The sequence below is a fragment of the Aegilops tauschii genome, chromosome 3 (genome assembly GCF_002575655.3).
Source record: "Aegilops tauschii subsp. strangulata cultivar AL8/78 chromosome 3, Aet v6.0, whole genome shotgun sequence".
Classification (NCBI taxonomy): domain Eukaryota; kingdom Viridiplantae; phylum Streptophyta; class Magnoliopsida; order Poales; family Poaceae; genus Aegilops; species Aegilops tauschii.
In genome coordinates this window covers 52,993,501-53,010,376 of record NC_053037.3, presented here as the reverse complement: position 1 = coordinate 53,010,376, position 16,876 = coordinate 52,993,501, and the positions used below count along the sequence as shown (strand labels likewise).

The 16,876-nt window shown below is 51.1% G+C and overlaps 1 protein-coding gene across 1 annotated transcript; it reads right to left on the bottom strand.

Moving 5' to 3' along the window:
• Positions 1–14,209: 14,209 nt before the first annotated feature.
• Positions 14,210–16,214, bottom strand: LOC109779187 (lecithin-cholesterol acyltransferase-like 1). Its single transcript, XM_020337798.4, has 2 exons — positions 15,649–16,214; positions 14,210–15,569 (listed from the first exon to the last, which is right to left on the bottom strand). The coding sequence occupies exons 1-2, from the start codon at positions 16,023–16,025 to the stop codon at positions 14,693–14,695; spliced, it is 1,254 nt and encodes a 417-aa protein (XP_020193387.1). The 5' UTR covers positions 16,026–16,214; the 3' UTR covers positions 14,210–14,692.
• Between the last annotated feature and the right edge of the window lie 662 nt (positions 16,215–16,876).

The window sequence follows — 16,876 nt, the reverse complement described above, 5'->3', positions numbered from 1 at the left end:
CTCTTTGGCTGCCTTCAGGGCAGCCGCATCACTTCTTCTGGCTTGCTCCTTGGCTTGGGCAAGTTCCGCCCGCAGGGTATCCACGGCAGCAGCTCCATCTGCAATCAAAGCATATTATAGATACTAGCATAATGCTCCTCTTAATATTCGCTGACCACCCGAAAATACATACCCTGCGCCTCGTCAAGCCGCTTGTTCACAATCATGATGTTGGCGTCGGCCACGTCAAGCTGCCGCCTCAGTTCGGCAAAACCAGCAGTCCGGTCAGCTGCCGGACCCTCAGCCGCCTGCACATGAAAGCAGTGCGGTCATTACCTGGGACTATGATCCTCCGTTCGCCGCTGGTCGGCAACCAGAGTCTCAGGGGCTACTATCTATACAGAGCACACCTATCGTGTGCGGTACAGTCAAAAATATATATATTACTGTGCGTACCTCAAAGCCTCTTAGCAGGCTTGTAAAAGCTTCATTTAACCCGCTCTTAGCGGATGAAATTCTCTCAATCACCGTACCCATTAAGGTACGATGTGCCTCTGAGATAGCCGCTTGCTCCAAAAGACCCATCAATGTGTCCGGATGGGCACCGGACAAATCCGAGCTCTTTCTGTTGCTCTCCTTGGGAGCCGGATACTCCGGACTTCGGGCGGCCGAAGAGTTACCTTCTGGCCTTTGTGGATCAGGTGAAATCCTCCGCGACGAGACCTCAGGGTTGTCCGCCTCGTGATGCGGGGAAGCAGGAAAAGACGTCTCGCTCTCCATCATCTCCGGAAGAAGATCCCCCGAAGATGAACTTTGTTGAGAAGGGCTAGGAGCCGGACTGCAAAACATGTGTCCTGGTCGTTATTCTCAGAGAAGGAAAAATATATATTTGTCAAAGTGCCTTTGTTCACTTACGGCTCGATTGATGGCTAGCCCCCATGCGGGCGCTGTGCGGCAAGGATGCCCTCCGGGCCGGGGCCCCCTGGCAAAGTTTTCTTCCCTCATTTGGAAGCCTCCGTTTCCAAATCTTCAGGGGCGCTCCTTTTCTTCCCATGAGGAGAGGCGATTTTTGATTCACCTCGCCGATCACCCTCCTTTGCGGGGGTACCAATTCCCCCGGTTTGGATGTGTAATGCATGAAGCCCACTCTCGGCTTCTCTGCGCCTCCCTTCATCTTCTCCTGATGGCACTTGGTAGGGTGCGCGCTCCAGCATCCTGGCTAGAACAGGATTCGGCGAGCCTTCAGGAAGAGGGGCCGAACACCTGATCCTCTCCGCCTTCTTTATCCAATCCTGGCCGAGGGTGGTTTATCAGAATGATGTTATAACAGACATAATAACGGTGTGTCCGGTTGCAGAGCTACTTACTTGGGTATCTGGACGGTTGCAGTTCAGACCCGCATCCTCGGTGGTGTCTGGACACTTTATTCGTGGTCCGAAGAATAATTGATACATCCCTTCGAGCATCACGCCGAAGAAGTGTTGAATAGTTCGCGGTCCTTCCGGGTTGAACTCCCACATACGGAGAGGGTGACGCTTGCACGGCAGGACCCATCGAACCAGCATTACTTGCATTACCTGGACGAGACTGACGTCCCTCTTGAGGAGATCTCGGATGCGGGTTTGCAATGTCAGCACGTCATTGATTGGCCCCCAGTCCAACCCTTTGTTGACCCATGATGCCAGTTGAGGCGGGGGGCAGGCGAAAGGCTGGGGCGGCCACCCACTTTGTACCCCGGGGGGCAGTGATATAAAACCACTCCCGCTGCCATAATTCGGACACCTCCGGGAAGGAACCCTTCGGCCATGGGGCGTCGGCACCTTTGCTTATTATAGTGCCTCCGCACTCTGCGTGTCGCCCCTCGATCATCTTCGGCTTCACATTGAAGGTCTTGAGCCATAAGCCGAAGTGCGGGGTAATGCGGAGGAAGGCCTCACACACGACGATAAACGACGAGATGTGAAGGTTGGAATCCGGAGCTAGATCATGGAAATCTAGCCCGTAGTAAAACATGAGCCCTCTTACGAAGGGATCAAGACTAAAGCCAAGCCCTCGAAGGAAGTGGGAAACGAATACGACACTCTCGCTGGGTTCGGGAGTAGGGATAACCTGCCCTTGAGCAGGTAGCCGGTGGGAGATTTCGGCGGTCAGATGCTTAGCCTCCCTGAGCTTCTTGATATCCTCCTCTATTACAGAAGAGGCCATCCACCGACCTTGAAGGTTGGATCTGGACATGATTGAAGGTCCGAAGCACTTAGCCTGAGCCTTGGGTGTTGGAACTCGAGGTAGGGGAAGGGAAGGATTGGGCGTGGAAAGAAAAGGACAGGTCTGGACCTCTTTATAAAGAGGGTGAATATCAAGCGTCCTCCGCGTGGCCGTTTGGAACTTGCCTAAAACCGTGGAGTTATATCAGTAACACGATTGGGTTACCCACACCCGTATTGATGAGAATCCCGTGATAAGGGGACACGATCTCTGCTTCGACAAGACGTGCCAATAAAACCGCCTCGCAATACGTGTTATGATGGGCAGGGAGAAAACGGTTCGAATAATGACCGGGGAGCGGCGTGATGTCACGCTATGAAAAAAGTTGTTAGCAGATTAGATTTGTGAAATATATTCTCTCTACGGTGTTATGTGCAATTTGTTTTGCAGAGCCGGACATGATCCTCGTGTTCACAATCTTCTATGGAGTATTCGGAGAAGGAACCCGCCTTGCAATGCCGAAGACAATCTGCGCGCCGGACTCATCGTCATTGAAGCCTGGTTCAGGGGCTACTGAGGGTTTAGTCCGTAGGACGAACAACATCATCATCAACAATCATACCATAGGCTAGCTTCTAGGGTTTAGCCTCTACGATCTCGTGGTAGATCAACTCTTGTAATACTCATATCATCAAGATCAATCAAGCAGGAAGTAGGGTATTACCTCCATCGAGAGGGCCCGAACCTGGGTAAACATTGTGTCCCTCGCCTCCTGTTACCATTAGCATTAGACGCACAGTTCGGGACCCCCTACCCGAGATCCGCCGGTTTTGACACCGACAGCCGCCCCCAAGTCGGGGTCGTCCATATCACTCGTCGTCCGGTCAGGGAGGTATGGGCGCTCCAACCCCACGGCGCCGGTAGCCGGCCGGAGAAGGGGGCTCTATTAGACAAGCCGATTGGTCAAAGACGGCCAGGAAGAACTCGGCAACAGAGAAAGAGAGAAGAAAGAAAACTTACTGTAGGCCGGGGATTGGCGCGAGAGTACGACTCCTTGCCGAATTGGCACTCCTCGGTGAGCTTGCAGTTCGCGATGTAGTTCACCATGTGAGCTACCTCTGCGTGAGGCATCTCCTTGGTGCATAACCGGCTCGGATCGAGGTGCCCGCTCATCTGACAGATCATATGAGGGCGGCCCTGGAGCGGGAGCACCCAGCGCGCCACGAAGGCGGCCAGCAGGTCGGGCCCGGTTAGGCCCTCCGACTGGAACAACACCTGGAGCCGCGAGACGGCGGCGGCCCAGAAGGCGATAGCGTCTTGGCCCGATAGGACCATTGTGGCCGCCTCCCAGTTGACGGGCCGGCTGCATAAGCCAGCAAGTTGACCCAGCCGCCCTGCGGGGCGATGCTCTTTGTGTAGAAGTAGGACTTCTGCCACAGCTTCACCGACTGGATCAGCGTGATGGAAGGAAACGGATTGTCGCTTGTCGGCCTCCGCACCGCAATGCAGGCGCCACATTGAGCCGGCACGCCCTTGGCAACGGTGCCGAGCTTGGATTGTAAGAACTCCCCCCAGAGCTCGAGGGTGGGGAGGACGCCAAGGAAGCCTTCGCATAGGGTGACGAAGGCGGACAACAGCACCACCGTGTTCGGAGTAAGGTGGTGCGGCTGAAGCTGGTAGAACTCAAGGAAGGAGCGGAAGAAACCGCTCGCCGGCATGCCAATGCTGCGCAGGCAGTGCGAGCGGAAGATAACCCGCTCGCCCTCCTCCGGCGCCGGCGAAATCTTCCCCTCCGGCGCGAGACGAACCCGCACATAATCTTCACCAAGCAACCGCCGCATCTTGCAGAGGAAGTCGATGTGGTCCTCGTGGACGTTGGAGCCGTCCCAGGATCTGGCGCGCGCCATGAGGACGGAAGGACAACGAAGAAAGCGCGGTGGCGGAGAGAGCGCGACCCTGCAGCAGCGAAGCTACGGCGTAGTAGGAAGACTGGTGGAACGGCGGGGCAGCGAGCAGCTGCGATGACGGAGAGGAAGAAGAAGAAGAGAATGGCGGGGCGGGGACGAGCGTGCGAGCGCCTGCCGCTCCCCCTCCTCCCCATATTTATACCCTCGGCGCGGCGAAGCCGAGGTGGCGAGACGTGGGGGGCGTGGGATTAACTGCGCCCACTCCCCCATGACCCGTGATTATCACGCCATTAACGACGTGCGGAAACTGCCGCTGGAAGGCAAACCGCCCGTTTGGGCCACAGAGGATCCACGCATGGGCCGAGGCGTGGAAGTGGCGGGCCCCAGCCTGCGGCGACGTCCCGTCGCGCGCGTGGGCTGGTAGGCTGTTCCAGCCAAAGGGTGCCATGTGCCGCACAGGCGGCGGGCGGCCGGCCCGCAGCCCGGCGCGCGCGCCAGCTAGTTCCCGCCTTCAGGCTTCGAAACTCCTCCAAGACGGCGTGTCTAATTAGGGCCGACTCCTAGCTGTTGGCTCTTCAAGATAGGAAGCTACTCGAGCTTCTCGTCCTCCTTTAAGCCGCGAAGCCCAACCAGCTTCGGCAACTACTGTCGGAGTAAATGACCACGGGTAGCCTAACCGGCTCCCCCTGGCTCTTCAAAAAATATCGGGCCGGTCAAGCCCTCAATTGTCCAAGACACATGGACGCCTTCCTCTGGCCGGCTGGCCCACCGGATGGCTACTGGAAGGCGGCGAGACTCTGAAAGCTCTCACGAAGAGGGCCGACTCCTAGCAGCCGGCCCCCAGAAGGCCGGCTCCTAGCAGGCGGCCAAGATCGCACCCTCAAAGTCTGCACCCACATAACGGTGATGAGACGGGGCGTGGCTACAGTGGAGCCTGCCACCCCTGAATCCCGGAGCAAGCGTGGCCACAGTACGCCGTACGAAGAGGCCATTTCCCGTTCGCTGCGGCACTGTTGCCATGTTGACCATGACGTCCCCCACGACAGGCTGTCAGTACGGCCTGCAGGCGGCGGGCCCCTTCAGCCAGAGAGACATCAGAAGGCGGCCGAGCTCTACCCAGCCGGCTTGGGGGGAGGCCGACTCCCAACAGTCGGCCCACCCCTGCCCTCGAAGTACATGCGCCATTAAGAAGATGACACGGGGTAAGGCTACAGTGAGAACCTGCCAGGCGGCGGCACTGTAGCCATGCTTACCCCGACAAAGCCGTCGTCATCAAGAGTGAGGCTACAGTAACCAGCCGCCGACAAGATCCCCATGCGGTGGGGCCGGCCTGTCGGCCAAGAGGCCGGCAGCCGGCGGGACCCACCAGTCGGCGAGCCCCAGCGGCCGGCGGAGAAGCCGGCGATTACAGACACTGACGGCCTGGACCCGCGTCCAGCCGGATTACCATTGTACCCCTGGGGGTGGGACTATATAAACCCCCCAGGGCACCCATGCAAAGGGTTGATCTCTTAGAATTTCCCACACCACATAGAGAGAAGAGGAGAGCTAGCCTTGCCCTTCTTCTTCCTCTCGCCAAACAGCTCAAGGAGCCTCTTGTAGTTACTTGTGTTGATCTAGTGATCATGCGGAGACCCCGCAGAGCAGGACTAGGGGTGTTATCTCCAAGGAGAGCCCCGGACCTGGGTAAGATTCGTCGGCGTGCATGTCTTCGCCTTATCCCGTTTCCAGGCACCGGCGATGTCTTACTGGCTCCCACAATGATAAGCCACCAGTTGGCATATGTCGCACCTACCACCCGACATGATCCTCTCTCATAATAATTTTCAGTAGCATCATGAATGAATTCAACCATATAACCAGCACATAAAGCATTCTTTTCATGATCTACTAGCATAGAAATTTTATTACTCTCCACATAAGCAAATTTCTTCGCATGAATAATAGTGGGAGCAAACTCAACATAATAACTATCATGTGAAGCATAATCCAATTGAAAATTAAAATCATGATGACAAGTTTCATGGTTATCTTCATTCTTTATAGCATACAAGTCATCACAATAATCATCATAGATAGCAACCTTATTCTCATAATCAATTGAAACCTCTTCCGAAATAGTGGATTCATCACTAAATAAAGTCATGACCTCTCCAAATCCACTTTCATCAATATAATCAACATAAATAGGAGGCATGCTATCATCATAATAAATTTGCTCATCAAAACTTGGGGGACTAAACATATCATCTTCATCAAACATAGCATCCCCAAGCTTGTGCCATTGCATATCATTAGCATCATGGGTATTCAAAGAATTCATACTAACAACATTGCAATCATGCTCATCATTCAAAGATTTAGTACCAGACATTTTATAGACTTCTTCTTCTAGCACTTGAGCACAATTTTCCTTTTCATCATACTTACAGAAGATATTAAAAAGATGAAGCGTATGAGACAAACTCAATTCCCTTTTTTGTAGTTTTCTTTTATAAACTAAACTAGTGATAAAACAAGAAATAAAATAATTCAATTGCAAGATCTAAAGATATACCTTCAAGCAATCACCTCCCCGGCAACGGCGCCAGAAAAGAGCTTAGTTGACGGGGTGTGAGTGCCGCTTACCTAGCCTCCCCGGCAATGGCGCTAGAAAAGAGCTTGATGTCTACTACACAACCTTCTTCTTGTAGACGTTGTTCGGCCTCCAAGTGCAGAGGTTTGTAGGACAGTAGCAAATTTCCCTCAAGTAGATGACCTAAGGTTTATCAATCCGTGGGAGGCATAGGATGAAGATGGTCTCTCTCAAGCAACCCTGCAACCAAATAACAAAGAGTCTCTTGTGTCCCCAACACACCCAATACAATGGTAAATTGTATAGGTGCACTAGTTCGGCGAAGAGATGGTGATACAAGTGCAATATGGATGGTAGATATAGGTATTTGTAATCTGAAATTATAAAAACAGCAAGGTAACTAGTGGTAGAAGTGAGCGTAAACGGTATTGCAATGCTTCGAAACAAGGCCTAAGGTTCATACTTTCACTAGTGCAAGTTCTCTCAACAATAATAACATAATTGGATCATATAACTATCCCTCAACATGCAACAAAGAGTCACTCCAAAGCCACTAATAGTGGAGAACAAATGAAGAGATTATGGTAGGGTACAAAACCACCTCAAAGTTATTCTTTCTGCTCGATCTATTCAAGAGTTCGTAGTAAAATAACACGAAGCTATTCTTTCCGTTCAATCTATCATAGAGTTTATACTAGAATAACACCTTCAGACACAAATCAACCAAAACCCTAATGTCACCTAGATACTCCATTGTCACCTCAAGTATCCGTGGGTATGATTATACGATATGCATCACACAATCTCAGATTCATCTATTCAACCAACACAAAGTACTTCAAAGAGTGCCCCAAAGTTTCTACCGGAGAGTCAAGTCAAAAACGTGTGCCAACCCCTATGCATAGGTTCATGGGCGGAACCCGCAAGTTGATCACCAAAACATACATCAAGTGGATCACGTGATATCCCATTGTCACCACAGATAAGCACGGCAAGACATACATCAAGTGTTCTCAAATCCTTAAAGACTCAATCCGATAAGATAACTTCAAAGGGAAAACTCAATCCATTACAAGAGAGTAGAGGGGGAGAAACATCATAAGATCCAACTATAATAGCAGAGCTCGCGATACATCAAGATCGTGCCGAATCAAGAACACGAGAGAGAGAGAGAGAGATCAAACACATAGCTACTGGTACATACCGTCAGCCCGAGGGTGAACTACTCCCTCCTCGTCATGGAGAGCGCCAGGATGATGAAAATGGCCACCGGTGAGGGATCCCCCCTCAGGCAGGGTGCCGGAACAGGGTCCCGATTGGTTTTTGGTGGCTACAGAGGCTTGCGGCGGCGGAACTCCCGATCTATTCTTGTCTCTGAAGTTTTTAGGATATATGGACTTATATAGGGGAAAGAAGTCGGTCAGGGGAGCCACGAGGGGCCCACGAGACAGGGGGCGCGCCCAGTAAGGGGGCGCGTGCCCCACCCTCGTGGCCACCCTGAAGCTTCCTTGACTTCAACTCCAAGTCTCCTGGATCACGTTCGTTCCAAAAATCACGCTCCCGAAGGTTTCATTCCATTTGGACTCTGTTTGATATTCCTTTTCTTCGAAACACTGAAATAGGCAAGAAAACAGCAATATGGGCTGGGCCTCCGGTTAATAGGTTAGTCCCAAAAATAATATAAAAGTGTATAATAAAGCCCGTAAACATCCAAAACAGATAATATAATAGCATTAATGCTTCATAAATTATAGATACGTTGGAGACGTATCACTTCTCAGTGGCTGGCCCATTTGCAAAAGTTGTGAGGTTTCGAAACTAGACTTAGAAGTGGTAATATTAGTTTGAACCTCTCTGATATCCATGTTCAGTAGATCAGCACGAGCGTTTGCAGCTGATGAGCTGAATTTCATTTCTAATATCAGTTTAAACCTTGTAATCTTCGAATTTGAGCCATATAACTTTGGAATTTGAACCTTGTAATATTTCGAGCCTTTGTGGTACAATCGTTGAAATTGCATCGTATGAGACTCGTATATTGGTAGCACTATTTTGACCTTAATATGCAATGGTCTTAGATTTGATTTTATTAACCATTCTCGAATCTGTTTACCTTGTAGATCTCACAACACACGATCTCTATAGCTAACTTGACTGCGATCTTGGACATTATTGCACATAGTTTGTTTCTTCCATCGTGTGCCCTGTACTCGAGTGTCCATCATCACCCTTCTGTGTAACTTTGACGTGATCACCCACGGGTAAACTTACGACCGAAGTCATTCCACACACTTCGTTTTTACAAAGCTTTTTGCCAATAAACGCCCATGATTTGTCCCTCTTCTAGCCGACGTGTGGCAAACCAAGCCGGGCGGGAAGCTTGCGCGGTAGGACGGGAACAAGCTCACCGATGATACATTTGGTGCCTCTTCGAGCCCACGCGTGGTCAAACTGCAGTGCGGCGTTGTCAAGCGTGCACTGGAATCCTCACTGCGGTGCGGTTTTGTCAAGCGTGCACTGGAATCCTCTGCTATGAACGTCGTGAAAAGACGTGACGATTACAGGTCGGCTGGCCCCCATTTGTTACAGCGGCTATTTAACCATTGTGTCTCTTCAACCTTTCGATCGCGCCCCACCATTGCAAGAAGCACACCCACCACGACAAATTCTTAGAGAGTATCCTGTGCGGCTCCAATGGCGCTCCGAGCGGCTGCCGACGACGAGCAGCAGTTCACCCATGCCCGTGGTGGACACCCGCCGAAGGTTCACGGAGCTCTCGGTGGTGTACACCAACAACCCGTTCTGGATGGAGCACTCCATCTGCATCATGGAGATCTTGCTTGCCGACGAGAAGTACAAGGTGGTCGGGTTCGACCTCGAGCACACCCGCGCTTGTGTCGGGTCTCATCCCAAGGTCGTCGTTGCCCAGATGTGCATGCGCCACCACGTCCTCGTCTACCACTACTGCCTGGCCACAAGGCCTCGCGAGTGTTTCGCCAGGTTTGTCAACAGCCCCCACTACATGTTCGCTACAGTCGACATCACCAACGATGTCAAGGTGCTCAAGAATTCGGGCATCGCCTGCCAGAATCTTGTCGACATCCAGGGCCAATACAAGATCTGGGGCAGTAAGGAGCATGAGAAGGACTCACAGCTTCACCTCGCCGAGGCCATCATCGACCCCTACTACAGAGACATGAAGGATTCCTGCAACAATGACAAGCGTACCTGGCACTCGGCCTGGATGGAGAAACTCGACAAAGCTCACGTCGTGTAGGCGGCCAAGGAGGCGTACACATGCTACGACATGTACAGGCGGATCGTTGACATGAGGAAGTGCCTCCTTCCCCAAAACGACCAGGGATCCAGTCGGAAGCAGAGCAATGGCAAGCGTCGTCGCAACAAGAAGTAGATGATTAGATCCTCGTTTCTCCTAGTTTAGTATGCATGTAATTGCTTACTTTGGTGTGTGAAAATGTTATCTGTGTAGTCACTTGTGTAATTGTATGCTTAATTTGGTTATGCAATGCTATCTTTTTAAATATATATATGTTGATGCTCTGTAGACAGAGAAAATCACAACGCACACGGACTAAACAAGGGAACCCGTCGGTGATGATTTCATCCATCACTAACAATTGTATACTAGCAATCGTTTGCTCACAACACACACGGCTTGTTAACAGGAATCGTCTGTGTTGTTATCGGTCTTCCCACACATTTCTGATTACAGACATGTTTGCCGCGTATCACACACATCTTGTTATATTGAACCGTTTATGTTCTCTTGTCTCAACACAAACATTTCATCCGAGTGAACCACATGTTGTATATCGCACACACCTTGATCTGGATGACCGTTCCTTTTGTGTTGCCTAATCACAAACAGTTCATCCAAGTGAACCGTATGCTATGTATCGCATACGCCTTCATCTGGCTGGCTGTTTCTTTTGTTCCTCCTCATCGCAAACAGTTAATTGAACTGAACCATATGCCCTGCATCGCACAAGCAACTAAAATCTGAACCGTGTTTGATGCATCCGTCATCGCAAACGTTTTGCACATTTTTTACGGTTTTCTTACACCACCATTTGCGATTATTGCATTGCACACAGTTTCTCGAAGGGTCTCCGATCCTAGTGTCGCGTTAGCAGCATCCTGCAGTAGTGAAGCATCATCTATCAATCCAATTGAGGCATAGCCGTGGTATACGCATAGCCGTGGCTCGATGACCATGTGCTCGGAGCAAGGGGAAGAAGAGAGACTCAGGAGGACTCACCTTTAATGTATGTAGCCGTTGCCATCGCACTGTGATGGCGAAGAGCTAGACGAAGACGATGGGACCGAGCCCAAACTATACGGCCAACAGACGCACTCACAGGAGGCAAGACATCCCAATCAACTGCCCAATTGCATACAACAAAAAAGTTTAGTTCTTTATCATTACAACCTGCAAGACACTATGGCCCAACTAGCAGTCTCAGGATATCAATTATCCACTCTAATAGAATATCATAAAAGTCAAATAATCTAAGAGCTCTAGATCGTTGAAGGTATCCATCTCAGTTTCTCATAGTCAAATAAAATAGACCAGGGGTGCCATTGCCTTGTCCATGCCATTTTGCCAGATAATATACCAACTTACGAACTAATATTGTCAACTAACATGAATGGTTCACCGCTTAATCATAAAAATCATTAAATAGAAACATAAACACGCACTTCTAGTTTCCAAAGAGTCTTGCTCATAAACAGGTCATCTTGCAATACGAAAAAAGACGCTTCCACTATTTCCAGGGGAACATGGCTCCCTAAGTGCATCACTTCTACAAATAGAAATTATCTAATCTACTGTCCAATAGAACATCATAGAAGTTAGAAAAAAAGAGTAGTTGTTGTTTGAAGACATGGAAGCTAGGTGGAAACTTGTAGAAGAAAATGTTGACGCAACAGTTTTTTTTATTTGTTTGGGTTGCTTACCACAACGGACACCACAAACTAATTAACCATTACATTTTGTTGATTTCCTGTTATGCCATTTCACCATAAACCATGTGATTTTCTATTTCAAAATTATTGATGGATATAAAAATCTCCCTGTATTTTAAAATTTTGTCAAACGCAAAAAATATATAAAATTTTCACAACTATTTAAATATATCACAAAACTTAAAAACAATTCATGATTTTTAAAAAATCATGAAAAAATCATGATTAAAAAAGTTAAAGAACAAAATAAATAAAAATGAAATCCACCGCCAGTTGTAGTCGCATTGGGGGCCACCACAGTTGCAGTGATGGTTGCAACACTTACAATCGCCTTGGTGGCCCATGCACTTGCAATTGGTTGCAACAATTGTAGTTGCAAATCTAGCGGTGGTCATGTAACTAGCCTGACCACCCTCCTTCTAACACCAGTTGGAGTCGCTTTGGCCAGGTGCAGTTGCAGTCAAGTTACAAAGCTTGCAGTTGCGTTCTAGTGGTGGACATGCAACTAGCCAGACGGCCGCCTTCCACCCGGCTGCAGTCACATTGTGGACGGATCGCTCATAGTTGCGATTCGTCCCCTTGAAAATGTACAATTTTGATTCCAGCCTTGGGAACATTGCAGTTGCGACAAAACCTAGAAAACTTGCAGTTCTGACCTGCCTTGGAAATCTTGTAGTTGCGATTCCACCTTAGGGACATGTAGTTGCGACAAACCAAACAAAACTTGCCGTTGCGACATGCCTTGAAAACGTGAAATTCTGGTTCCCACCCTTGGGTACTTGCAGTAGAGGCAAACCTAGAAAACATGAAGTTGCGGCCTGCCTTGGGAAAACACGCAGTTGTGATTCCCCCTTTGGGACATGAAATTCCAAGAAGACCTAGAAAACATGCAGTTCTGGTTGCCCCTTGGGGACATGCAATTGCGACAAACCCCTGGAAAACTTGCAGTTGCGACATGCCTTGGAATCCATGCAGTTTCGATTCCCATTCTTGGGGTTTGCAGTTGCGACAAACCTAGAAAAAATGCAGTTGTGATGCTATTTAAAAACTTACAGTTGCCCCCTAGAAAAACATGCAGTTGCGACATCTTGAATAAACATGCAGCTGCGACCCCCTTGAAAACACATGCAATTGCGACACCTTGAAAACATGCAGTTGTGACCCCATTTTAAAACTTACAGTTGCGACCCCTCTTGAAATACATGTGGTTGCAACCTCCGCTTGAAAACATGTAGCTGCGACCCATCTTGAAAGGCATGCAATTGCGACCTCCCCTTAAAAACGTGCAGTTGCGATCCATGTTGAAAACTTACAGTTGTGACCCATAATGAAAACATACAGTTAATTGTGACCCTCTTGAAAACATGCAGTTGCGACCCCTCATAAAAATATGCAGTTGTGATCCACCTTAAAAACATAAAGTTGTCGCACCTTTTAAAAACATGCAGTTGGGAACCCATCTTTATAGGATCACGACGCAATTTGATCTACGACTAATGACGTGAACGAAGCATTGTTGAAACCCACCTTGTCCCATGAAAATAAAAAAATAGCAAAAGAATGAAGAAGAAAAAAAACAAAAAAAAAATAAAATAATAATATCAATTGTATGTGGACTTTTAAAGCATGAAGCTCAACGTAAGAAAGAGTGTACAAATGTCCAAATTAGACAATCACAAGGTGAAGTAGCCCTCTAGAAGAAAAAACAAAAAGAGTAGCTAGTTTTTTTAGGCAAACTCCAAAACTTTTTATTGCAGAAATACTAACGCCCACACGTGTGGGCGTTTGCATCTCGCCCACATGCGTGGATCCACGTTCGTTTGTGGTTGCGTGAATCTTGGCATGTTTGTGGTGCCACGTAGGACTGGGCTGGTGTGTGGGCATTCATCCGGTCGCCCACACTTCCGTTTCACCACACGGGTGGGCCGGTGTGTGGGCGTTTAGCAGTTCGCCCATAGGTCTGTTTTCACTCACGCACAAGGGCTGGTGTGTGGGCATTTGCCATCTCGCCCACACACCCGTCTCCTCTCTCACACCCAAAGCTGTCAGTTGCCATGTGTTTTGCAGTATACATGGCAACTACCCTAGTGTGCTTGTAAGCAGATGGCAACTCTCTTTTTTTACCCGAACATGTCAGTTGTCATGTGTTTTGCAGGGTACACGGCAACTTTCCTAGTGTGCTTGTAAGCAGATGGCAACTCTCTCTTTACCCGAAATATGTTATTTTGCCATGTCTCTTTGTAGCGCTACATGGCAACTGCCTGATGTTAGTTGGTGGCAACTCCTAAGGTTTTCAAATCATGGCAACTGTAGTAAACCAGACCATACATGGCAACTGCCTAGTGTTAGTAGGTGGCAATCCCTAAAGTTTTCAAATCATGGCAACTATAGTAAACCAGACCATACATGGCAACAGCTGCAGTTGTCCAAAATGGCATCTGACACTTGACCTGAGATGGCAACTGCAGTTGAGCAACCATGGCAACTGTAGTTGTCCGACATGTCAACTGTAGTTCAGCGACATGACAACTGCAGTTAAACGAAAATTGAAGAGGGTCCGGACCTTGGCAACTGCGAGGACGCGTGATGACTATCACGCGGGGCGTGCGGGACCGTAAGGTAGGTGGCTGAGAGAGGTCGTGTGGGCGTTATCCATTTTGCCCACACGTAGGCGTGTGAGAGGGACCGTGAGGGAAAAAAGAGACGTATGGACGCTAGTTGTTTTGCCCACACATCGGCGTGTGGGTTGGTCCTCTTAAACACCATACAAAACGTGTGGCCAGATCCCTTAACGCTCACATGTGTGGGTGTTATCGACGTCCTTTTATTGAGCCGTCACAATGTTTAAAAAAAACATCAGCCTCGCCAAACCAAACTCACAATGAAGCTCGGCCTGGCAATAGAAAAAGAAAAAAAAAACGATTAACGAGAGGGCTGCACGGTCAACCATGGGACAAACAAGAGTGGACAACGACACTAGAACACGAATCTCAGCATGCTTTTGATCCAACGGCTGTCCAGGTGAATGAGACCATAACTAATCAGCCCGTTGAATCTCTCGGATGATGATCTCGAGCGCTCGATCATCCACCAGAAGGGCATTATGGGACATGTTGGACACCTTGACCATACTAAAATCCACACCACGGTGGCTCCACGACGTCTCCACCGCCACGGCGCTCACCAGGTTCACCACCCCGTCGCCGTCCCCGGCGACCACGGACGGCGTCGCGTCGAAATCATCCCCGGGGAACACTATCCTTTCCGGCGTCCCCACCCCGACCCCGACGACGGTGGTCACCGGCACCCCGGGATGCGGCAGCTCCCCGCCGAACAGCGGCAGCACGCGGGACTCGTACGGCCCGACGGCCTCGCCCAACCCGATGGCGACGAGGAAGTCCGCCACGTCGCCGGCCGAGTAGTTCCTGCTCTTGGTGGTCACCAATGGCGTCGCGGCGCCGAAGGCGGCCGGGCTGGGCAGTCTCCACAGGCTGCTCTGCTGGCTCCTGCCCTGCCGCAGCAGCGCGCGCGGGTCCACGAATGGCAGGCCCAGGTTGTTTCCGGAGACCAGCGTCTGCATTCCCCGGACGAGGCCGCCCCACGGGGCGGCGATGGGCACGAAGCGCCCCACGAACCGCCGGCGCCAGGCCAGCGGCTGGCGGATGAGGAACTGGTGCGCCAGCAGGCCGCCGAAACTGTGGGTGGCGATCACCACCGGCCTGCCGCCGTTGAGCCCGCTCGCCCTCTCGACTAGGTTCTTAAGCGCCCGGAAGAAGGCGTCGCCGACCCTGGACGGGCGCCCCACCGGCGCAACGGCGTACCGGAAGTCGTAGGGCGCGCCGAACATGGTCTCGCCGTCGCGGTACCCCGTCTTCTCCAGCCGCTCCACGAACGTGCTCATGTAGGAGAAATTCCTTGCAAAATCGAGAAATTCAGCCGATTTTGATTCAGAATTGGGAGCACAACACGATTGAGCAACCGATTGCTGCTTACTTGCGATCAGGATCGGGGTAGCGGAAGGCTTGGGTGGAGCCGAAGAAGGGGACGCGCGTCTCCACGCCGGCGACGTTGGAGTAGTCGTCGGCGGCGGGGTCGTACACGGAGCTCATCTGCTCCGCGAAGCACGGCACGTTGCCGGGGTCCTGGAGGGCGGAGTAGTTGAGGTAGAGGCGGAACCACCCCTCCCCCTTGCGCGCCCCGCAGCCCGGCGACGACGGCCGGTAGAGCTCGGTGAGCCGCGCGTCCAGCTCGTTGGTGGCGTAGCCCGGCACCAGGACCACGGGGTGCAAGCCCGGCGCCGCTTGCACCGCTGCTAGTGCCACTGCCAGTAGGAGTAATTGGGCAAGAAGCAACGGGATCGCCATGACCATGAATGGGCTGATGTAATGATCAAAGCTGAGTACTCCTTTTGCCCAATTTGCAGCACATTTTATACGCGAAGCATCCCATGTCGCTCGCTCGCTCGCATCCACAATGCGCACCAGTTAGTCAATGTGGATGATTGAGTACATACAATACTAATTGTTGACATTTTGCTTGTGTGGAGGCCCAAGAGGCACTGGATGTGGACGATCTTCTTCTGAGAGATAACTTCAACCTACTGGTTGTTGAGCCTATTCTAAAAATCCCCTTGGGTACACATTTAACTAAGATTTTGGATAGGTGGTTGTAATACGTGTGAGTTTGTAAGACTATTGTTCTCCTCCCGAAACAAAACCCTCCCGCGCCGCACCCCCGATTCGACGGGGAGGGGCCTTCGATTTGCGTTGCATGTCACCTCCTCCTGCCTCCCCCTCCCTCGCCGCCGCCCAAGGGCGCGGCCGGGCGAAGCCCGACGGGCGCCGGCGTCGGCGGGGTGTCTTCTTCCCCTCACGCGATGGGGTGGCGCGCGCCGGCCTCCTCAGGCCTGGGCGCGGCACATGGCGCTGCGGCTCGCCGGCGTGGGGTGCCTGCGTGGGTGATGCGGCGGCATGGAGGACTTCGTGGCGGTGGCGACCCGAGGCGGCGTCCCTGGAATGTGGTGGTAGGTGAAGTCTAGGCCTCTCGCGGCGGCATGGCATGGCGATGTCCCTGTCCAAGGCGGATCTGCACCGGCGATCTGGTGACTTTAGCTCTAGATTGGATCGGGTTAGCGACGGTGACGAGCGCGCGAGATTCCTCTCGGCGGCTCTAGCGGTTTGGCGAGATGGGGTGGCCGCCCTCCTCCCAGGCTTCAGTAGTG

Bases quoted from the DNA above. Each gene is read 5' to 3' on its own strand.
- LOC109779187 (XM_020337798.4), bottom strand. From the start codon at position 16,025: ATGGTCATGGCGATCCCGTTGCTTCTTGCCCAATTACTCCTACTGGCA. The intron at 15,570-15,648 runs GTAAGCAGCAAT...CGATTTTGCAAG, and splicing joins TACCCCGATCCTGATCGCAA to GAATTTCTCCTACATGAGCA.